Raw genomic sequence first — 24,055 nt, 5'->3', positions numbered from 1 at the left:
ACTTACTTGTTCCTAACACTGTAGGAAGGACAGAGGCCAAGGAAGGCACTGTTACAAATGTGCCTTTCCTAAATGCTGTTGAGCATGGAGAACTTAACTGTTGCAGGAAGTCATGCTTTTTAAAATCATTTAATTGCAAGGCTTAAAATTCAAAGTGAGGAAATTCTGCACTTTAGGTCTTAATTAAGGGATGGGCCCAGCACAAAATACTAAGTAAGGAAGCAGAAAGTGCATAATGCCTTTTGTGTGAAAGGTTCTGCTAGTTACAGTCTAGCCACATCATCTTAAACTGCAGAGGTAAATTGTCATGATCTGTTGAAACTCAGCAGTGAGCATTACCTGGAATAACCAGAGATCCCTTTTGTGGGGGGACTGATGGAAAGTTATGTAGAGAAGAAGCCATTGTGTAAAAAAAATCAAACCTATGGTATTCGTAAAAGAAATTCAGCTAGTAGACCAGTTTGTTTTTCTGTGCATTAAGCCAAGGCATCTGAGAACAGTCATGGTTTAATGAGTAATTATTTCTTAAAATTTGACAAACTTTCAGTCTTACTTTATTAGAATGCTTAGAGGGTTATGATGTTTTTGGGGAAGGAGGGTTAAGGTGGTTACCGTAACTTTGCTTTGGTGTTCTCCTAAAGCTGAACAAAGCAGACCCAGTAACAGCAATCCCAAACAAATAATTAACCAACAAACCCCAGCCCTGAAGGTGTAACTTTTTAAATTTCCTTGGGTTTTTTGATAACTTTTATAATATTTAAATAGATTTGAATTATGTTTTAGCAAACCCCTTTTTCAGTATGGGAGGGATGTAAAAAGTAATTGAGTGTGAAGTGTTTTGGATTTTTTTACTCCAGCCTATAACTTAAAAAAGAGAAGTATTAAAATTACAGATGTCAGTCTGCAAAGTATGTGAGCTGCACTCAGTGCAAGTTCTTTTGCATTCTCCTTCAGCTATGAGGATTTTTCCTGAAAGTGTTCCTCTTGAGGAACAGTATTTCTAGTACATTATTGATAATCTTTCTGCCTTTTAACTTTAGTTTCACTAATCCAAATACTTTCTGTCATAGCTTAAATAGTATTAAATTGCACTTCAATGTTGAAAAACAGTTTATTTGTTGAGGTAGCTGATGATTGGAGTGCCTAAGAGAGTTTTGGTAATGCAAAGGAATTACCTTTCAATATGGGAGGAGGGGAAAAATACTTAGAATCATAACCTTTACTAGAATGAGACACTGAAGATTATATAGTCATGCATGCAAAAAGGATAACTTGTTTGTATTTGTATGCTGGATATTGTTTGATCCTTAATGATGAAAAAAGCAGGGCTCTACTGTTTTGTACATTTCCTCTGATCTAGATTGACCTGTATTTACAACTTTACGGAGAATTAAATGCATTTGAAAATGAGCAGTCACTGTTTTTTTTCTTTGTAGGTCCTCATGCACTTCACCTTATTATGCAGTTTAAATAACTAAATACAGATCACAGTGTAGAGGAGGAAGTGGAAAAAATTACTGTTTTTCAAATACGTGCAGGTCGAAAATGAAATTTTATTAATTTAGATTTTTGGATGCATACTGTGAAACACAGTTTACCCTTTACATATTATGTAACATAGGAAGAGTAGGAGAAACAGCTTTCTAAATGGAAACTGATTCAGTGTGAAAAACAAAAGAAATGCAAATTATATTATTCAAATATTACATAGATCTCTTCTAATCAAATCAGTATCTCTTCATGATTCTTTAGTGTAAACTGATAGGCTCAGTACTTTCATAGAACCATTTCATGGAAGAATGTGTAGCTAGAGCCAACACTCATCACAGAAGTAGTAAACTCAGTATCAAGCCAGATGTATATGAAAAAAAACATTGTTTTCTTGAACTGAAAGATCATTTGAAGCAGCTCTTACATCCCATTAGCTTAGGAACTTGTTTGAATCATGTAGTCATAGAATGGCTTGGGTTGGAAGGGACCTTAAAGGTCATCTCGTTCCAACTCCCCTGCTGTGGGCAGAGACACCTCCCACTAGACCAGACCGCTCAAAGCCTCCCCAGACCTGGCCTTGAACACTTCCAGGAATGGGGCATCCACATCCCACTGGGGCAACCTGTCCCAGTGCCTCACCAAGGCAAGGGTGGTTCTCTTTTAACCCATAAGGGATAGATGAACTTGTGAATCCTTTCTAAGAGGTGACAAAATTATAGTGGTGTAGAATGTTCTTCCTCCCATACCATGTCATGGTAATACCCTTTACAGGAAATGCATCTTTAAGTTGAACAACTAGTAGAGTTCATCCAGTATTTTGTAATTAAATAATGAAAAGTTATGTTACTGAGAAAGAGGCCTCCAAGAGTGGATTTCTGGTTTATGGTCTTGAAGCAGGGTTTTTTTGTGTGGCAGCCTCATCAAGGCCGTGGGAGGACAGTGCCTAGATCTTGTATCTCCATTTGCAGACTTCATCCACATTCAGATTTGTGCTTCTCTGTGGCTGTCATTGCTAGTCTATAGCAGTTTGAGTCTACATTAATTGTGGTTCAAAAAAATTATATATATGTAAAATAGCCATAATACATAATATATGTCCAAATTGGTGCAGCTTAGAATGTGGAGAAGGCTAAATCTTGAAATACCTGGTGGGTGTGATTGTGAAACATGTTTGCATGATGTTGAGGAAAAGATTATTTGTTCTAGATAGGATCACCTGAACTTGATCTCGAGTAGTAACTGAGTCACGCCATATATACAAGTAATTTTCCATCTTAGAGTCAAGTCTTCTTTGACATTCTGAAAGAGTTGGGGCTTTTTAGAATTTTTAAGCCCATTAAAATGGAATATTTTCTTATTCATTCATTTGGCCTCTGGGTGGGCGGTTTAGATCTTTCCATATATACTAATAAAAATTACAATTGAAAGATCACATTCCTTTTAAAATAGTCCCATAGAACTGGTTATATCATGTTTCTGTATTGTACAGGTCACCAGAAAGACCCACTGGAGATCTTCGGGAAAGAATGAAGAACAAACGTCAAGAAATTGAGGCAGAGCCACAGAAACGAAGTACAGAGGAATCATCCTCTCCCGTTAGGGTAAGAGTGGAGTTTGCAGAACTCCAGAATCCCTCAGTTAGCAATTGGCCAGTGTGTCCTAGAAACCTTATCATGGTGACTTGTAATGTTTAAAATGTTTTAATGAACTGATCATTTTGTACATAGCATATCACATATTTTGTTACGAAGTGTCTTAACCACTGTATTATTTTGCAATTTTATAACGCTTTCTGGTCTTCTGTTCCCAAACATTTTATAAATCCCACAGATTAAAACATGTTACAAATACTGATAAACACACATTTAGTAACAGTGCAGACTCTTTGATTATTACCAAGAAAGTGTATTAACCATTGTTCCAGTGGTCCACCAACACTTATTCATATCCATTCATATCCATTGTTTACATGCATCCTGACTTAAGTTGTTCATCCCAAATTTGCTTTTGATGAGACCATGCAGTTACTGTTGTGCTGGTTCATTTTGCCTTCCTCCTCACATACTCATCAGGCATCCCAACTCCTCACCTTTGGATTTTGCAAAAAATTCATTCATTATTGTTCTCATTTTGTAATCATCTTTGTGCAACCCAATGCCCCTCAAGTATCAAGCCTTAATTATTTTTAAATTGTGTTGTCTGTTCCTGATGTTACAAACAAATAGGAGCAGAGGTGACAGTGTGACCCTGTACCTGTGTAGTAACAGCACCACTGTATTCCTGCATCATGTTTAAGACCATCTTATATGAATAATTATTAAAAGCTTTTATTTGTGAAAAATCAGTTTTGCTTCTGCAGGTATTAACAGTATTCTATCGTTTCCTCTTGATCTGTTCCTACTTGCTGTGTAAAATGAATTTTTTATGTCAGCTGTAAATAAATCAATAGCAGCTGCTATCATTAAATTAACAGAATGGCTTACCTTCCAATCATGTTTTCAGTTGCTGTTAATTTGTGTAAGCTTTCAGTCTTTTTTCTCAAATGTGTTTCTTTTATTTTCTAATAATTTGAATAAACTGTTCAGTTATTGAGTACATGGTTGGTGGGAAAATTGTTTTTTCCAACCATTATTAAAAATTTGTTGTAACTTCTGTCCTGGTGGAACTCTAATTTTGATGTAATTCTTACTTTTGATTAGTTAACTTTGCTTTTCATAGTGTTCTATTCATGTAATAATAAAATACTCTTAAACAAATATACCCCAAGTAAAAGCGAACTGGAAGCAAGACTCTAAAGGAATTGGAGAATTAGTGGGTTTGTTAAAGTACCAAAGAATTATTTACAGGTTAAGCACCCTGCAGAGTAAGAAATACTCTGCTTCAATCTCATAAACCAGAAGGCTGAGCAAACCACAGAGTTTTTGTATTAGTTGCATGGAGGCAACTCTCAAGATACAGGATATCGAAGGAAAATATTCTGGAACAAATAGATGAAGAGGGACAGTCGTCAAGAGTTGCTTTGCAGAGAACCAGGAGATGTAAAAGAACAGAAGACTCGAGTGACTGAACTGCTAACAAAAATCTGGCTCCATCGCTAGAGCTACTGTTATGGTGGAGATCTAATATGTGATGTTTCCATTTCTTATTAAAGCTTTTGGGGTAACAGAGGAGCTGGATAAGAAAACTTGGAAATAAGGTAGCTTGTTCCATTAGAAATTTTTGTAACTGTGGATTAAAAAGAAAAAAAAGCAGCACTGTTCCTGCAGACAAAATTTGTGTTTCACCAGACTACTAACCTGAAGTTTTGATGGAGATTAGTGGTTAAGAGAGAACTGTCTGACACAGGTGAAGCCTTAAGTAGCTTCTCTGGAAACAAGACTTTGAAGGAATATGTGTAGATAGTAAAAGAATACCAGGTATAATATTGTCAGGTTTAGAAACCAGCTAAGGGGAAAATTTTAGATTAATTGGAAGATTAATTTGAAATTGAGTTACAGAGAATATTATGGTGCTTCCTCTAAAGAGCTATAACTTTAAAAAATAGAAAAAATGTTGGCAATCCCAAATGTCAAGCTTTGCTTAAGATATGAAAACAATAGCTGAGATCACTGAGGAATGCCATGGGGGTTTGGGAAGGTAGTTTTTTGCAGTACAATGGCAGATGAAACTTGATGTTTGCAAGTGCAAGGTAATGCACAATGAAGAAAATATTTAAAACAAAAAATAATGAATTATTTTTTTTAAATAACTGAAACCAGGCAGTAATAAAATAAGTTATTGTGGACAGCTCAATGAAACCATCTGTTCAAAGTGAAGTCACAGTTGCAGAAGCAAACGCTCAGGTGTATAAAAATAAAATAGAAATTTATCAATATTATGTTGTAGAAATTCGTGGTCCAGTTTTATTTTAAATGCTGTTTGATTGTCATCATCTGTATGTAAGAAAATCCTGCAGTCAAAGGTCTTTCTGAAGTGGGCAAAGAGGTGAGAAACTGAAGAGAAGAAAGGACATGGGGCAAATGCATATATGTATGTTTGAAAGAATGTAAGTTAGATGCGTCATATTCATACTTTATCCCAGCAGAAAGAGTGGCAAATATGAAAATGTCAAGGGGAAATGCTATTTACATTATGTCTCATGATTTGCCAGAAGATGCAGTCAAAAAGCTGGATAGGTTCCACAAAAATTTGAGACATTATAACTAGTATAAAACCAAAACTTTTTAGAAGACACTTCTCATTCTTTGGAGACATTACTAGTACAGTCTGTATTTAGGAAGACATTTCCTATGTGGACAGCTTACAGACTATATCCCTTATTATTTCTTCATTTGTACTACTGTTTTCAGAGAAAATAATGCTGTGTTATGTGGACACCTACACTGAACTCAGTTGTTTCTGTGTTTCTTGGATTTATATTCAGAATTATTTCAGCACTGTATGTTAGTGTATCAACTACTATACAAATAAATAGGTAAGATTCCTGCTGTTAATGTATTTAGTTGGAAATTTTTATATAGAATTTTTTTTCGTATTATGAGAAGACAGTTACGTTGGTGTGTATGAAGTATTACCTGAAGTCTTAACCTGGAAGGTGTGTGTGATTTGGGAGAAACAGTGGGAAGAACTTAATGTACATTCAGGAAAGGTTTTTGTAAGGATTGTGTATCACTTGTTGTATCTGTGGTTTTTGTCGCTGTGGCTTTTGACTGTTTCCGCTAGAAATGGAAGTCAGCATTGTCTTCCATCTCCGAAATGGAAACAAATTCCTGTCAAGGGAACTTCAGATTCATTTACTTATGTGTTTCTGTAGTGTTGTAGTAGTTAACACTATAAAGGTATTATACCTAGAGCAAAACAGTACTGCGCTGGCCCAAAAGATACATGTAAGCTTACTTTAGATTTAAAGGAATCTGTGCTTTTGAATTAGTTTATATTGCTGCTGCATGATAAGGCTGAAACTGAAGTTTCTGCCATGTAAGAATTGTAGGTTTTAAGAGTCTTACATCTCTCCATCGGTGTTGGCAAAATAATACTTCTTGGCTAGAAGTATGTTTTACAGACTGGATGAGTCCTTTTGTGCTAGGCCAGGCTTTGCTGGCAGTAGTGGAAGATTGACTCAAGTAAGTAGACATCAAGTCTTGTGCTGTAGAGTGCTGATCACATGGGACATGGAACTTTAACTTAAGTAGGCATTAAGTAATCTCACAGAAGTCAGCCATAATGTCATATTTTTTTTCCTTTTTCTTATGTGGCATTTCTCCTGTACATCAACATTAAACTGCAATCTTCTATCCAACAAATGTAAATAGTTTAGCTGTGAGCACATACCTGAAAACAGCAAAGACAAAGTCTGCTACGTTATTTACTCTTAGGACAATCTGCAATATATTTTTAATCAATAATTACATTATTATGCAAGTTTAAAGTTTCCTGTCTAGCAAATGGCATTTTTTCAGAGTCTGCACAGACATAGTTCACAAGTGTGACTGAAAGGGGTACAGCATTTTCAAGTATAAGTGAAAGACATGCTATTGGCCTTTAGGAGCTTAACTTACTTTATTCTTGGCTTGTTAAGGGAGAGACAAAAAACATGTAAAGTACAAGAAGGTCTGTGAGGATATGAAGAAAGTATTTAATCCCCATAGTATGAGAGAATTGAACATGTTATAACTGTAACAAGTAAAATAAAAGAAATATGTTGAAGACTTCCGTGAGAAAAATTAAGTATGTGTTCTAAACCATCATAACTTAAATGCTTGATTTGCATGCCCAAAGAAAAATATACTCAGTTTCTTTGTAACCTGAGGTTTGTTTTTCAAAATGCAGTGCTGAGAGATTCTTTTTTTCCTGACAACATTTACTGTAAAATACTATACTTGCATAAAAGTGGTCTATTCCCTTCCCCTATGTTCAGTAATTCAGTTTGATAGCTGTATTTGTTCTCAGTTCTTCTGTAGAAATATGTTGGGGCTACTACTGAATCTTTCCACAGAAAACAGAAAATACGGGCTCTTTCAAGATGCTTATATTGGGTTGTAAGTTTGAAGAGGGTGGTAGGCGATACATACAGGTTGTGTAGTATTTTTAACATGGGTTATTAAGTTGGTCTTGAAGCATTCTGACTGACTGCTTGTTCTTTGCTGACAAGTTATTTGATGAGTTGGCTTTGAGAAGTGTTTTTAAATCAGTTTAGGGAGGTTGTCCTAACGTTTGTGTATCAATTTGCTAGTAACAAGTAGCATTGAATTAATAGAAACTAGTATTTGTATTTAGGAAGTTAGGGTTTTGTTAGTTTACGTTGTAGGAATTAGTTGAATTATACAGCAGAAGTGCACAGTTTAGTAGAACAGATGCGGCCTTCATGGAGGGCAGGACGGAAAAAAACCGATCTTCAGAAAAGAAAGAAATGGTTGCAGGAGAGGCTTGTTTGTATCCTTACAGATTTTCAGATCTTAACACAGTGATCTTCTTTTGAAGTAATTTGCTTTGTAGCATAATAGAGTACTTGCTCTTAGACTGAAATGCCTTTAGTACGTGTTGTGATAATGGCTTAGTGGACGTAGACTTCTCTGCAGTTGATGTCAGCAACCAGCTTGACTTGATAAGTTATGATCTTCTGCAGCATTTTAGAGATCCTGTCATGAAATTGACAAAAATAGTTTTTTTCTTATTCTGCAATGGTGTTCTTTTTCTTAGTCTGCAATTTCTGTTCTACATACCTGTTACGTAGCGAATGGTTAGTTTTCCAAACTTTCTACGGCTTTGAATGTGACACACCGAATGCATCAAGAGGGAGGCTTGAAGGCCACTGTGTTGAAGCCTCTGGTTTAGTTCTCTAGGTAAAATACATGCAGCACTTGTTCTGTCATCACTTACATCATTAAACTAGAGGATAAGATTTTAAAATTGGTAAATAAAAAGGAATATTTTACTCTTTTTTGAGTAACTACCCACAATGTTATGTTACTTCCTTCCTGTGTTTCTAAGGTGATGTTAAGATTTTAAATTAAGATCTAAGTCCCAATAAGGAACAGCTAGTGAAATTCTCAGGCATCTCCTTTTCTTGGCAAAAAGCCACATATCAACATGGAAGAATCCCCCCAAAAAAGAGAAGGCACTATGAGAGGTGAGAACAAAAGGGATATAGAACAGACTTTCATTATTTGCTCCTTCTGGTTTCCTACTTAATAAATTAACCTGCGATAATTCAAAGTTTGAGTGTTCTTTTTCTGCTAATAGCAAAGAAACTGTCCTGTATTCCACTTGAGCCCAGGTAGATTAGAGAATGTCACTTCAGCAGATGCACTAATGCAGCACTGTAGCTTTACTACTGGAATTTAGCCGGGGGACAAGAGCAGCACAGTGTCAGTTGACTTCTGAAATTCTTTTTTCCTGTAAGGATAGTCTGACTTTCGTAGATGTCCACGGGACCATCTGCCACATAGAAAATGGGTGCTGCTGCAGTAGTTAGACTGGTCTTGGGGACAGAGAATGTCAAACACAAAGCTGTCAACAAAACTTGATTCCAATGTGTTGCTTTAGACTTTTTTTCCCCTTCTGCCTGCCAAGGGTCTCAGGTTTTTTTTTTTTTTATTATCTCCTCCCCCCCACATTCTTTATCCTCTTGAGAGTTAAATGGTTCCATTTCTGAGGCTTATCTGCCATGCATATAAATATTCTTATTTACAGCTGAGAATTCTTGCTCAAGCTGTTAAAATTATTCTCTTTGAGTGTTCTTTAAACTTCTGGTCGTAAGAACTTAATCTGTTCTTTCGGTGCCTATTTTAAACTTTATTCTCTGATACGTGCTTGACTCTTGCCCTGCCTTTAAACCTTCTTATTTTATGAATCCTTTCTTCTCTTTTCCCCATCTGCTCTTTGCGTATTGATTATATGAAATCGCATTAAAACATGTTGCCTGTGGAGTCTCTGCTTAAGAAGGTATTTGTTCAACAGGCTAAAGGGGAAAATGCTTTTTGTATTATGAAAAAGAAACAGCCAGAATACCATGTAAAATACACCTGCTTCTTCAGGCTTCATTTAGAATAAAGTTGTTTACTCTAATGCAGCATTTTTCCATTTATAGAAAGAGTCTTCACGAGGAAGGCACAGAGAAAAGGAGGATATCAAAATTACAAAGGAGCGAACACCAGAAAGCGAAGAGGAAAATGGGGATTGGGAAACAAATAGAGAAGGTAAGTAAAGTTAAACTAGCAGTCCCCTGATGCCTCAAAAAAATTGTGAGATTACTGTGCTGTATGTAAAGTGGAATGCTTAAAGATTGGTTTCTAAGCAGAATACTTTCATGCAGCAGCCATTAATTATTAATTTACTTTTTTTTTGAGGAGACCAAAGAAGTTAGGCATTGGACTGCTGCAATGGTTAAACCACTTTACTTTAAAAAACACTTTTTTTGTGTTGCTATTTTGACTCCTCAGACAAAAAAGTTTGAGTACTCCGAGGCTGAATCTTTCCCATTTAGATTACTAGTTGGATCTGAGTTGCATCCAAAGTAATTTTGTAACTGTTCCATCTGAGGAGGGAGTGTAACTCCTTTCAAATGTCAACTCCTTGAAAGTCAACAGTTTCTGTTGCATAATTTGTGATGGTGTGACCTGTCTCATTAACAAAGGCTCCTTTAGAATAACAACAGTTGAAGGCAGCAATTGGTGAAATATTTATATTCTGAAAACACTTGAAATGTGCTTTGGGTTGGTGGTATTGTTTTGTGTCTTTTTAGTACTTACAAGGTGATTTCATTTGTTGATAATACTCATCCCTTTACTATTGTCAGCAGTTTTCTTCTTTCCCAAGTTTCACTTCTGTTGTGTCCACCTGACAGTGAAGTTGCAGCAGCTTCTAATAAACTGTAATATTTCTGTAGTTTTGTGTCAGTGTTCCAGAAGTACTTAATGCAAGAAAAGAGGACCTTTCTGGTCCCTGCTGAGGAAATTCGGATATAATCAGTGTATTTGTAATAATGTATCCTGCAAGTTGCAGGATGGAGCTCCCTGTAATTTCATTAACTAGGTAGGTTTTCAATACTCTGTGCTGTAAGCATTGCAAATACTGTTGTGCTGTGTCCTGAGCACAATACACAAATGGAAAAGTAGCCATAATAAATTTTCACTCCTCTTGTTTTTAATAATTTCATAAAAAATTGATCTGTGACATGTTTCCATGGAAATAAAATATAAGTTAAAAAAGTTTGGAATATAAAACCCACACAAGTTCTATCTAAACGTATAGTATGAATGTTTTAAGTCTTAGACACTGAGACTTTCAGCTTGAGAATTAAGGTATTTTTCAAAATCGTGATTGTTCACTGATACATGGATGAAGTACAATTACTATCAATTAAGTTCTAATGAGTGTTAAGTAGACAGATGGACTGGGAAAGAACCTGTGCTATTAGGAACTGCACCTTTCTCTGAGCTGTTCCTGTGCATTCATCATACCTGAAGGGAATTTGTAGACTGAGTTTAGTTATTGCAAAACCTTTTACACAGTTTCTATGTGTAAGAAGGCAGTAAAAGCTAATAACTTTTTAATGAAGTCATATTTTCTCTGACAGATATTTTCCCAAAGACCTTTTTGAGCATTAGGCTTAAATAGCTATAAACAAAAGAAGAAATGTAAACAGAGTGAGTAAAATCAATTTTCAGTAATATTTCAGTTGAAAAATTAAAAGCATATTGTATTAACAGGCCGTGGCTTAATGCAAAAATGAGATTTTTTGAGGGTTTTCTGATATGAAAACCAAACAGTGATGTTTTAAAACCAGCTATAAATTGTTTAAGTATATGCTTTATCAGATGAAAGAGTTCATAGAGACCTGTTACTTTCAAATCAGTGTGTAGATGTGACTAAGTAAGTATCTTTTTAATTGCAAGATACTGTATTAAATAAAATCCTCTAGTATCATGCATCATTATTTAAATCTGTTTCATGTAAGATTTCCCAGTTAAGTAATGTTCTACATATTTTTTGGTCTTTGTGAAGACACACTGTTTTAATTTTTTTGTTATTTAGATATAAATTAGTGGTTTGCTGCGTTTCCCTTGATACCAGACTAATAATTGATGGATATTCATAAAAGAAGTTAAGGTATTCTTTTTAACAAAGTTTAGGAGTTTAACTGCATGTTGTATGGAACTTAAAAGGAGTTATTTCAGGTTAGCACACATAACTGGAAAAGAGATTTGGCTTCACTTCATTTAGCCCTTCATGTGATGCTCAAAAGTCATGAAAATATTTATGTTTGGCATCCAATGTGCTAAATATTACTGTTATTTATTTCAATTGAATTGTAGGCTAATCTATTCACTTTTTTTTTAATAAAGACTCTGATAATGGAGATGTTAATTATGATTATGACCATGAGCTGTCTTTGGAAATGAAGCGCCAAAAGATTCAGAGAGAACTCATGAAATTGGAACAGGAAAACATGGAGAAACGAGAGGAGATAGTAATTAAAAAAGAGGTTTGTATTATGTTAATGTGAAATAAAAAGGGCAAGTTATCAGCCAGTTTATAGGCTTCTAATTGTTTTCTGGAAGACTTAAACTTCATGAGCTACAAATGCACTATTGTGTTGCATAGTAGTAAATTACTGGCACCTATATAATGATATTGTATGTGACCTAGGTGTTAATAGAGAGAGTATCTGGTTCATCATCCAGCACAGTAACCATGTTTTCTCCTTTATGAAATCAGCTATTAAATGTGTAGGATTTAATGATACAAAACTAGTAAGACCTTTAACAGAGAAGACATGTAAAAGGAAACACAAGGCATTGGCCAATCTGCTTTTCCAGCATGCCTTGTAGTAACAGAGTAGAGTGACAAGCAAAGCTGCAAATGTTAGAAACCCTAAAATTTTGGGAAAGATTAAAAAAAATCCTCTAAGCATGTCTTTCAGGCAGATTTGAGTGTTTGTTAGGAGCTTTTAGTTACAGTCTCTTCCTCCTTGCTGTATCTGATGTCTTCCTTTTATGGTGTTCTTCGCAAACAATGTGGTTTATTTTAGGTAGAGGTGTACATGGTTCAGATCTCAGATATAGACTGTTACTGAATTTACATATTTGAAACATATGTCACTCAGCATGCAATTACACTTTGGAGCATCAATATCTTACTGGTTAATTATATTCTTTTGCTCAAGATATCTCCAGAGGTGGTTAGATCTAAATTATCACCATCACCACGAAAGTCTAGCAAATCTCCAAAACGAAGATCCAGTCCCAAATCATCATCTTCAACTAGTAAGAAAGAGAAGAAAGCATCTACTGTATCTTCACCACTTTTGGATCAGCAGAGGTCAGTATGTAGATACATTTTGAAAGAGAGTGAGAACAAAGAACGACGCTGGTAATTATTACCAGGGTTTTCATAATTAGTGTGTTTTCCATTTTCCTTGTTTTCAGTGCCCTTGATTATATAACTTTAGGGGAAGGTCTCTACATTTTGCATTGTGAGTCATCTTATGCAGAAAATTGTTACATGGATGTAATTGTCAGATAATTAATGTCATGGTTTACAAGCAAATTTTTTCTTTTTGAATGTCCATAGTCTCTGTCAGGTGAGGGAGGTGATGAATATAAACCACTAAAAAGTGGGAAGCACTTTCATTTGAAATGCTGCCAGCCTGTGAAGGAGCCTTTCCAGACTGAAGTGAAATGTTATATTTGAGCAGCTGCACATTCTGTTGGTGTTGCATGTGTTACTATTCAAGAATAATGTTTAACTTTGAAGACAAGGAATTTCTCAAATTTAGGAGGATGAAGAAGTGATGGATGTGGGAGGGGGAGGGAAAAATTAAGGATAAAATATGTAAAAATCACAGGATTTAAACTGGACGCCATGCCACCAAAATCAACCTCCAAAACCGGTTTCTAAGTTCTTCCTTAAGAAGGTGACAATACGTTTTGAATCACTGTTTGCAGCTTTTATATAAGTGTCCTGGGTTGAGCTGGCAGAACGCCAACTGTCCAGGACAGAGTGAAAAGGGTTCCTCCTCCCCCCAACCAGCCAAGGGAAAAAGAAGAGGGAGAGGGAAAAAAGAACTCTAAACCAGGTTTATGCTGAAACTAACTATATGTATTTATACAGAAAAGAGGAAATTAAGAGAAAACTACAATTCAACACACACTTACCCAAGTTATATATATATATAACAAGGAATAACCTCCCACTCTCCAATTAATAGAAAGTGTATTACTCTAAATCTATAAGTACTAGTTTTCTGTACTGTAAGAGACACCCTGCAAGAAAGTGAAGGTATAACAACAAAATATTGCTACTTCCCTGAACTCAAACAAAATGATGTAGCGGCACCAGGGGCAGGGCCCAACAGAGCAGAACAACTGTAGCAGTCTTCTCTGCACTCCAGCCATAGTGGAACTGACCAAGCCACTCCCACACACTGGAGTTTACACCCTTTGAGATGATGTAGTATGGTATGGAATACAATATTATTGGCTAGAAGAAGTCAGCTGTTAGCTAGCTCAGCCCAGCTCAAGTTAGCTGACAATTTCAGGCCTAGTCTGAACATTAAAACCTAAATTTAGGCCCACCTGGCCAAACTCATAACAATAAGAAAGAAATTACTGCAGCAGTGTAACCAGACATGTCTGTATTTGCTAAGCAAAAATTCCCTTTAAAATAGGGGCAAAACAATGTTCCTGCTACAGGAATGTAACAGCATGTGCTGATATGCTACATCATTCAGCATGCAGTGACACCTACTTCACAGGGTTTACTTTAGGGATAGATTATATGGATAATACATGCTATTTCATATTGTGAGATGCATGTTCAAAACTCCTGGGATGCTTTTCCTATGTCAGGTAATGAACTGAGATTGAACACAACATTATTTGAACAACATATATCGTGCTGTTACATATTGCATTGCAGAAATAGGAGTCTAAACAGACAAGGTATTCTGTAGAGTTTTTGTTCCCTGATATGTGGAAGGACATTTTATCTTTGAAAACTGTTTCTTTCTGAATGGGAACAATTCAGCAATTTCTGGGTTTGTTCACTTCCTTCAGAAATAAAGATTATAAATGGAAGAGGTCAATGTAAATTTTTACCATCACTATTCACTCTTCAGTCAAGTACAACTATTAAACATTACTAGCTAATGGAGTTGGTGAATCCTATCCAAAAGCTTCAAGGCCTTTTATGTTATAAATTTCCTGTCAACATCTGAGAAATCATGGTTTGAAATAGTTGTCAGTTCTTTATTTTTACCCTCCCCTGCCCTGTTAATTTATCTCTAGGAGTTCTAAAAGTAACCAGAGTAAAAAGAAAGGTCCTCGTACCCCTAGTCCTCCTCCTCCAGTACAAGAGGAAACTCCCCTGGGGAAAAAACACAAGGAAAAACATAAAGCAAAAGAACGTTCAGAAGAAAAGACAAGGGAGGTGAAAGAGAGAGGCCGTGACTTTGAAAGGCACAAGGAGAAAAAAGAGAAGCAGAGGTAAGTTATGTTGCATTATTAGCTTTTAACTGTAATGTAAACCTTACTTTTAAAGCTATCTTTCACAGAACACTGAATGAGGGAGTTACACCTGCTTTGCCAACAACCTCTTCTGTACTAATTAAGTACCTTAAGTGCATTATATAGGTGAATTGATAGACTGTAACTAACAGATTGATAGATTTTAATTATGTAACCTAGTAAGTTTGTAAAATGCCCTTTTGGAAGATTCATTTCTTCTCAGGAAGTTGAACTTTCACCAGTGAAGCCAGTCGTTTGCCAAAATCTTTATCAGAGTTGTTCACTTGACCAATTACTGGCTTTTCTAAAATCTTAGAGGACTAATACTTTTATAAATAGACAGTTGTGTGTTTAAACTATCCCTAATCTTCAGTAGATTGCAGTATTTCTGAAGTAGTCAGAGACCGCTGGGATTTTAGAAGTGCTCCACTTTTGCATATATACATATTTATATATTAACAAAAATGGTGGACTACCACGACTATTCCCATTATTTTCTGCTGCATAATCATCCATTTAAGTTGGAAGACAAGTCATCTGCATTTTTAAGTCCAGTGTTTTCTTGATGAAAATGGAGTATATGTTTGTGTTACTCTGTAAGTGACACAGCAAAGACTAAGGAGTGAAGGAACAGTGAATTGTGTGTTTTCAATTGATTAAATAAATTACACCATACTTACTTCAAAGTATATTATTTCCCTCATGCTTGCACACTCCATTACTGGAAGGAAGTTACAAGGAGTAGAAAAGAACATTCTAGGTAGTGCTGATATGATTGAGACAGTATTTGGCTTACCACTGTGCTATAGTCAGGTATTGCTGTGGTGACTACAGCCTGTTATTTCAGTGTTGGATTTTGTCTTTTTTTTTTCCCACATGATAAAAATGAAGTAGATGTCACATTTGCACGAGGTACAGTGAAATGGTTGAAGGTTCTGATAGATTGTTTTCATTCATTTGAAGTATTTAAAAATGTGAGTGAACTTGAGGCTTCTTAAAGTTCTGATATTACAGAAATTTTTTAAAAAGATAGCAATGTATTTCTGCATTGATAGGAATTCTACTTCACTGTTACAGAAAATATTAGGTAAAATTACCAGAAGATACTTTTGATTTTACCATATTCTAGTTTTGTATTTCACAGCCCAGTGTAGCAAGAAATTTAGTGCATACCTTGCATTCATGAGTTTTGCCAGCATAAGGTAATTACATACATGAAGTTATAGATGAAACACATGATTCTATAACATAGTTTTGGTAGATTAATCACAGGTTCTGTCTTGGAGGTGTTTGTCATTTCTCAGAAATGTACTAATGCCACCTGTTAAACAAGCTGCTGTTTATGTTTCCCAGGGACCCCTCTGAAAGCTCCCGTCGACAGAAGCGTTCTCCTAGTACTGCAGATCATTCTGGCAGTAATTCCTCCCCTTCCAGGGAGTACTCGCCACCTACTGCAAGGCGAAGGCCATCCTCCCGAGCTCCTGCCAAGTCAAGCACTCACAAACACAACTTCTCACCCTCTCGCAGGTGGGAGGCCAATTGCATGGATTTTGTTTCCATTAATAGTTCTAGTTTGGAGACTTTCTCTGTTGGTTTGGCTACTTGTTTCTAGTGTGAGTTGTATATAGTTATGGGTTTGCTACTTGTGTCTGTTGTTAATCTGTTTCTACCTCAAACACTTGAGCTCTGAGACAAGAGGGTTTTTTGTCACTGAGGGTACCTGTCATGTCAAGAACGCAGGTCATGGTGCAGTGTTCTATTTATCAGTTTTTCTCAAATGTTTTGTCTTCAGGTTAAACTTCAGAATCTGTCCATTTGTGATTCTTTGGGAACCTTTTTCCTTCTCACCTTCCCCCTGGCTCTGCACAGCTGGCTAAAAAGTGCAATATGAAGCTTCTTGCAGGAAGTTTTAGGAAGATACCATGCTGCTAGTTTCAGGGGCTTTAGAAAAAATGTTCTACCACCCAATAAAAAGAATGGAGGAGGCTCCTTATTTTGGTCTGAAAGATTGTAGGCTTAGGTTTAGAATGGCAATGCTAAATACTGCTGTAGCCCTGTGTTTGAATAATAGAAAGAGGCATTCTTACTTTATGTACTTCTGTTGAAGGAGGTGGGGGAAGCTCCAGATGTCACGTGTATTTGCATGCTGATAAACCAAGCAAAATGAAACCTATCCATTCAGCAATCCTAGGACTTGTAAGCAAACTCTTTTGCTGCTGTGGTGACTCAGTTCAGCTGGAACAACATTGAATTGTTTTAAGTTAGATGTCACTGATGGACATTTTCTGTAATTGGATTCTTCATAGGGAAGAGGGTAGAGCAGCCCATTCCCTCTGCAGCTGGCAGTAGTAGTCTGGAAAGTACCTCTTCAGTACCTTTTTCTCTGGTTTGTTTTTTTTTGCCAACTCCAAGGTCTAACTAACTTTCTCTTCTGTCCTGGTTTTGGCTGGAATAGAGTTAATTTTCATACTAGTTGCTGCTACGGTGCTGTGTTTTGGTTTTAGTGTGAGAATAATGCTGATAACATACTGTTTTAGTTGTTGCTAAGTAGTGCTTTACTCTTCAGTTTCCCATCCTCTGCCAGTGAGCAGGTGCATAAAATGTTGGGAGGGAGCATGGCCAGAACAGCTGAGCTGAACTGGCCAAAAAGATAGTCCTTACCTTAGAATGCCATGTTCAGTATACTGGAGTGAGTTGGCCTGGAGCTGCTGATTGCTGCTCAGTGACAGCCTGGCATCGGTTGTGGTGAGCAAATATATTGTGCATCATTTTTTCTCTTAGGTTTTGTTTTTCTCTCTCTTTTTGTTATCTCCCCAATAGCAATCAAATTGCTGTTATATCATCATTATTATGCTTTATTTCAGTTTTTAAACTGCTCTTGTCTCCCACTGCATGTGGGAGGGGGAGTGAATGAGCAGCTGTGTGGTGCTAAGTTGCCAGCTGAGGTTAAACCATGACATCCAATGTTTGGCTCATCGTCATCTGCTTCTATCAAGTGCTGTGCAAGGGAATGTTAAGAAGGGAAGATAAATGGGCCCTCTACTAGAAGCAGGGAAGGATATTTGAAATGTTATGTCTTACCATTGAAAGCCTTCCATGCAAGCCAATTTTGGTAACCCTGTGTTTCAAAAGAATGGTTTCACAGGGAAAAGTAAATGTAGTCTTAGGTGAAAGACAGTAAGTCATGAAAGTCTGTTGGATTCTGTCAATCTTGTCTGACCCTGACAGAATTTTACTTCGAGTGCCTTAGAAAACTTTGTTTGATTTCTCTAAATTGACAAGTCAGAAGTGCTTCAACAATCGAGTTTAGATGCTTTCTTTGGTGATTATATCTGGTATTTTAATGGAATCTGTGTTGTGTTTTACCCAAAAAGGACATCCTTACAGACTTGAGTTCCTACCTCAGGTTGCCACTGATTTCACTTTGCATTCTGTTCCCAAAGCTTTCCTCCTTGGAAGCTGAATCAGTGCTCTGTGTTCCTGACACAAGGAGGCTCTTTTCCTGTCTTTTCCTGCACTCTGAGTCTTTGAGAAGCCTTAGCCATTAGCCACTGTAGAGTAGCATTGGCTGATCAGCTATCCATTTGTCTCTTGGGCAGAGTCATGGCAAGGTGTAAGCCTGCTAACCTGAATTATTTTAGAGCTCATTTTCTTCACAGCTCAGTTAATATCAGCGATCTTACTGAGAAGAATTTCTTGTGATGTTACATATATATCTTTACAAATGGCTGGAATATTTCATTAGATTGTAGTAAAAGTAGTCCCTCATTTCTGAGTCACCTGAAATACAGAGCTTCATTTGTGTGATCTGGATGCTTATTTGAAGTCACTGACATTGTATAGGACATTCAAAAGAAGGAACTTAAGTGGGATTTTTGAAGATGTGTTGTCTATGTGTGGCTTTTTTAACTCCTGCTCTTCTCTTTGTAGCCTCTGGAGTTTTGTGAAGTGGTAGGGAGTTGGGAGTTAAGGGCAATGCATATTTCATGAGAAAAGATACTTGCAAGTTACTTTGATGCTGATAAGGGGACAAAAACCACACTACTGAGCCCAAAGACTTGAAGTGTATGTTTGTCCATGTTAGACTCTGCATAAGATAACGTAATATGAGGAAATTTGTTTTCTTTTGTATAAATGATATTTAATTAAGTGATGGGATTTTGAAGATCAGAGACATTCTGTGCGCATTTTCTCATTCTATCAGATACAAGTTTTCCCTATTTGTGTAAGTATTCATATTTGCTAAAATCTTAAGTAGCTGTGTTTTTCCAGATCCAAGCCTGAATTGCTTAAGAGCAATGCTTATACTAAAAGATGTCAGAAGTGTGTAAGAAGGAGACTGCTGTTGCTTTTGAAAAAAATTCAATGCTGTTATAAACAAAAATTCCTCTTAGTAACACTGTAAAATCACCTGTCTAATTTTACCATGAACTCCAAAAAAGCATTTTGTATTGAAGAAAGTAGTGATTCTTGATTTGGGGAGGGGGGAGAAGGAAAGTGTTATTGTGGCTATGTTATATAATTTTGATTGGACAAATTGTTCTTGAATATTAAATAAATAATAATAATTTAAAGATAAGCATATTTTGGGTGGGTATCTGTGGCACCCTTGAGGGAAAACTGGTTTGATGTTTTATAGAAACAGCATATATTTTCAGCAGACAGAGGGTAGAGAATATGCAATTTTTTTTAATTGCTCTTTTGTTTGGTATGTAAGAATCTTTCAAGTCAAATTACTACACTTAGGCTTGTTGTAACTCTCCTTGCAGGTCTGCCTCCCCATCAGGTCAGCATCATTCACCCATATCTTCTCGACATCATTCCTCTTCATCACAGTCAGGCTCCTCTGTTCAAAGACATTCTCCTTCCCCACACCGCAAAAGAACTCCTTCTCCATCCTATCAAAGGACAGCTTCCCCGCCTGCAAGGCGATCGTCCTCTCCCTATCCCCCACACTCTTCCTCCCCACCTCAGAGGAAGCGCAGTCCTTCAAGACACAGATCTCCTGGAAGAGAAAAGGGAAGACATGATCACGATCGGACTTCACAGTCTCATGATAGGCGTCATGAAAGGCGGGATGGTAGGAATAAAAAATGGCACTTCAGAATAATTTTTGTTTGCAAATTGCATTTTGAAATTTGATTTCCCAGTTGTGGTATTGTCTGCACCCATCCCAATGGCTTGCGGGTGAAGAAAATACTGGCTCTATCATTTCTCCTGAGCTGGTGGTGCTGTTTTCAGGGACTGTTCATAGGGGTATTCCTGATAGGACTGCTTATGTAGGCTCAACTGATTGTAAAGATCCTATAGGTATCTACCTGGGTGTTCTTGTGTAATTCAGGGGTGGCGTCAGTACTTAAGTGGTTTTCTTAGCAGGATACTCATAAATAACTATTTCTCCTTCCTGTGAGGTACTCAAATCCAGCCCTCACTGATGGCTCTGTTTGTTGTCCTTTTAATTGACATTAAGTGAGGTATGTGCAAAGAAACAGTCATTCCCTCTGGAAATCTGTTGAGCTGGTTGAGCAATTTGTGATGAGCAAACGTGCTGTTTCTCTCGAGAGACGGATTACAAAGAGTACATGTCAGCTTGATTTTAGACTGGCTGTAAACCTACCTCGCTGTGCTAGTAATATTATAAGTATGCAATATAAAGGCCCAAACAAACTTTAGCATGGCACTGAAGCCTTGCAAGTGGTCTAAATACAGCACAAATTTTCTGAAAGTGTGTGTGTTTGTGTAGAAAAGGGAATCTTATGATTGGAGAACAATCCTACCTTAAAGTTATTGAAGTGTGCTTACTCTGTAGTATATTTGAATTTTATTTTTATTATATTTATTGTCTTTTGAACAGGCAAATATTTTTAGTGATTTATATTCACAGTAAGCTTACTGAATGTATAGATATATATGTAAGTTGAAGAACATCATGTTGAGTATTTTGATTCACTGTATGGCATAAGTATTTTTTGATTATATTTTAGTGTTATTTGTGTACCAAATTTTTGCTTTCTCTGATTAAGCTAGGTGTCTAACATTTTTTTAAACATTTTACAGAAACTCGAGGGAAAAGAGAAAAAGAAAGAGAAACAAGAGATGATCGTGATTATGACCAAGAGCAGAGTACCTCCAGAGATCATAGAGACGACAGAGAGTCTCGTGATGGAAGAGATCGGAGGGACACAAGAGACAACAGAGATCGGAGAGAACCACGGGAATCCAGAGACACTCGAGACTCCAGAGATACAAGGGATTATAGCAGAGACACCAAAGACAGTCGTGATCAGAGAGACTCACGCTCCACACGAGATTCCCACGACTACAGAGACAGAGAGAGTCGTGATGCCCATAAAAAGGATGACCAGTACCAAGACGACTTGCGCAGCTATGGAAGATCCCATGGCAGAGAGGAGAGCTCTCGTACTGAAACAAGGAATGACTCCAGAACTGACTCCAGAAATGAGAGCAGAAGTGATAGAACTGGCAGAAGTCGAGGCAGAGGGCCAGAATTATCTGACAAAGGTACTGCATGATTTATAAAACTCACGTGTCCCTATCATTACAGATTGAATTTTTGCACTTATACTACCTTGTTCGATATCTGATATAGAAGACTGCGAGATAGTTCATGGGTTTAAAGCTATTTCCACTGCTGTTGTTGTTAAACCAAAACCGCTGTTGGAATTTATAGCACTTCTTCCTTCTCCATTCATTCAAGTGGGTTTTCTGCCATTTTATAACAAACCCTAACCCTTAACACCACTCTTTAATTTTTCTGCAACCCTAGGTTTTCCTATGGACTACAAACACAAGAGGCTGATGTGTAGTGGAAGATTCATAGGGGCTAGTGTGTCTCAAAATACTGGGCAGCAGTTTTTTGTGTCCTTTCAAAAGCAACCACATGTCGTAGGTACCTGAAAACCATCTTCCACACACACCAATCTCTCCCTGCCACACCCCTCCGCCCCTTCTTGATTGATCCCCCAAAAAGGGGTATTTTAGTCTTTGGCCATATTTTTGGAATTCTGATGCACTTAATAGAATAGTTTCACTTACCACCTTATAATCATTCTATAACATACTTTACTTTTTCAGGGTTATTGTGACATTTTCATTAGGGACATGACATGCAATTTCTACAGGAAAAAGGATCTCTACTTTCTCTGATTATTCTTGCTGTGCTGTCTATAAGCTTACATCCTACTTAGAACAAATGTGTACTGGCTTTTGGACTGTCATATTTCTAGTCCGGAGACCTTGTACTGTGACCTGGAGATGATGATTTAGAAAGTCTTGATTTTGCTGTTTGAAAATAAGAACTTTGCAATTAAAACATGAAATTTGAATTGTTGGTTAAGTAGAGTTAGACACTACAATCTCTATCCATGAACTGCTCATTTATTAGCTGGTAATACTTCAGTTAGTATAAATAGCAGTGAATTTCCTTGCATGCAGAAGCTCATATTTTATGTTGCTACATTTCTATTAGGAAGTCGAGGGACTAGAGGATCCCAGGTTGATGGTCACAGTAGTGGCAACTACCATGACAGCTGGGAATCAAGGAGTAGCTATGCTGATCGGGATCGCTATGACAGTCGAGATCAAGCAAGGGATTCCTCCTTTGAAAGAAGACATGGTGAACGGGATAGGCGTGACAACAGAGAAAGAGGTATTCTAATGTATATTTTTATACATATGTGTATGGTCAAATGTATATGTATGAATGTATGTGTTTCTCTCTCCCTCCTTTTTTCCTTTCTTGTTCTTCCTCCACACCACTGATTCACTGACACCACACACTGACAGCAGTCCTATCCTTGATGTAAGTTAACCTCTGTAGTAAGATCTTTCATTGGCAAGGTATGCATGAATGCTACAGCCTTTCACCCTCCCTATGACACCTCCTTTGTTTATTCATCCAAGTAGTCTTTAAACAAACTAAACTTCTTCAGGGGATTTCATTGCTTTGAATGGGTTGTGTTTTCCTTTGGGGGGAAAAACAGAGAGCTTGAATTCAAAATTCGTCTTCTTCCTTAAAAAGATCACTTTTAAATAGATCCTCCACAGTTAAAATTCAAGACATAATTTCCATAACTGGACCACAGTTTTAACATTTGTCATTCTGAGAAAAATTGAGATAGATTTTGGTTGGTACTTAGTTCTGTGATATGTAAGGAATCTTTTTAGTATGATTTTGGAATGCAAGCTTGCAAATTTGAGCTGTCTTCAACTAGGGCAAATATATAAGCGTTCCAAACAACCACTGAAACAGCTCTTCAAAAAATGAAGGCACGTAAGAAGTGCTGACTATCTGCATCTGATTGTCTGATACACTTCCAGTATTTGATTCATGTAAGACTTTCATGTGGATGTTTTGTCACCAAAACTGACATAACAAATAGGAATTTAAGGACTTCTTTATAAAATCTTATACCTAGTATGCACAGTAAATCATATTATAATGTTATAGGCACCATTGAAAGAATGTGAAACCTGTTCAACCAAAACTGATTGCATGGATTGATGATTTCTCTTTTTAAAAAAAGAAGTGTTATATCCATGGCAGAAATGTCACTCAAGTTGGTTTTTAATTTTACCTGGTAACAGGGGAGCACTAAATCATTGTTAATTCACTCAGAGATGAAAATTGATTAAACTGGTGGAAATGCACGTTTTATTGATTTAGTCCTGTCCAAACTGTGCCTGCTCATGCCTGGTGGACATTGTCTCAATTTACAGCAAAGTGCACTCTCGGCCTCAGAGTAATGGACCAAAAAATACCAACCTCTGTTGGTGCCATTTTTTGCAATTTTGTAAAGTGCTTTTAATATATATTGTAGGAAAATAGTTTTATTGATTTGTTGTGGCTCAAATACTATTAACATGAGCATAGAGATTATTATGAAGTGATCAAAACTTACAGAAATATTCAAAAAACATTCAACATGTAATTAACAGTATGTAGGTAAGTGTGTGGACAGTAAATGCAGTTAGGTAAGTCAGATTGCATTGTCCTTCTGGATCAGTCATTTTCTACGTATGTTCAGTTTTTCATC

The 24,055-nt window shown here is 36.8% G+C and overlaps 1 protein-coding gene across 7 annotated transcripts in view; it reads left to right on the top strand.

Moving 5' to 3' along the window:
* ZC3H13 (zinc finger CCCH-type containing 13) overlaps positions 1 to 24,055 on the top strand; it is a 47,794-nt gene that overhangs the window by 9,141 nt on the left and 14,598 nt on the right. For 6 of the 7 annotated variants that reach the window (XM_071550930.1, XM_071550980.1, XM_071550952.1 and 3 more), the window contains 9 exons: positions 2,981 to 3,092; positions 9,581 to 9,689; positions 11,838 to 11,977; positions 12,659 to 12,813; positions 14,781 to 14,978; positions 16,353 to 16,526; positions 19,769 to 20,079; positions 21,057 to 21,521; positions 22,489 to 22,668. In XM_071550930.1, coding sequence (XP_071407031.1) covers positions 2,981 to 3,092; positions 9,581 to 9,689; positions 11,838 to 11,977; positions 12,659 to 12,813; positions 14,781 to 14,978; positions 16,353 to 16,526; positions 19,769 to 20,079; positions 21,057 to 21,521; positions 22,489 to 22,668 — 1,844 coding nt within the window. The remainder of the gene's footprint in view (positions 1 to 2,980; positions 3,093 to 9,580; positions 9,690 to 11,837; positions 11,978 to 12,658; positions 12,814 to 14,780; positions 14,979 to 16,352; positions 16,527 to 19,768; positions 20,080 to 21,056; positions 21,522 to 22,488; positions 22,669 to 24,055) is intronic. The other variant, XM_071550970.1, reaches the window with a different exon arrangement.

The sequence above is a fragment of the Pithys albifrons genome, chromosome 1 (genome assembly GCF_047495875.1).
Source record: "Pithys albifrons albifrons isolate INPA30051 chromosome 1, PitAlb_v1, whole genome shotgun sequence".
Taxonomy (NCBI): domain Eukaryota; kingdom Metazoa; phylum Chordata; class Aves; order Passeriformes; family Thamnophilidae; genus Pithys; species Pithys albifrons.
Note: the sequence above shows the minus strand (reverse complement) of the source record. Positions and strands in the feature narration are given on the sequence as shown.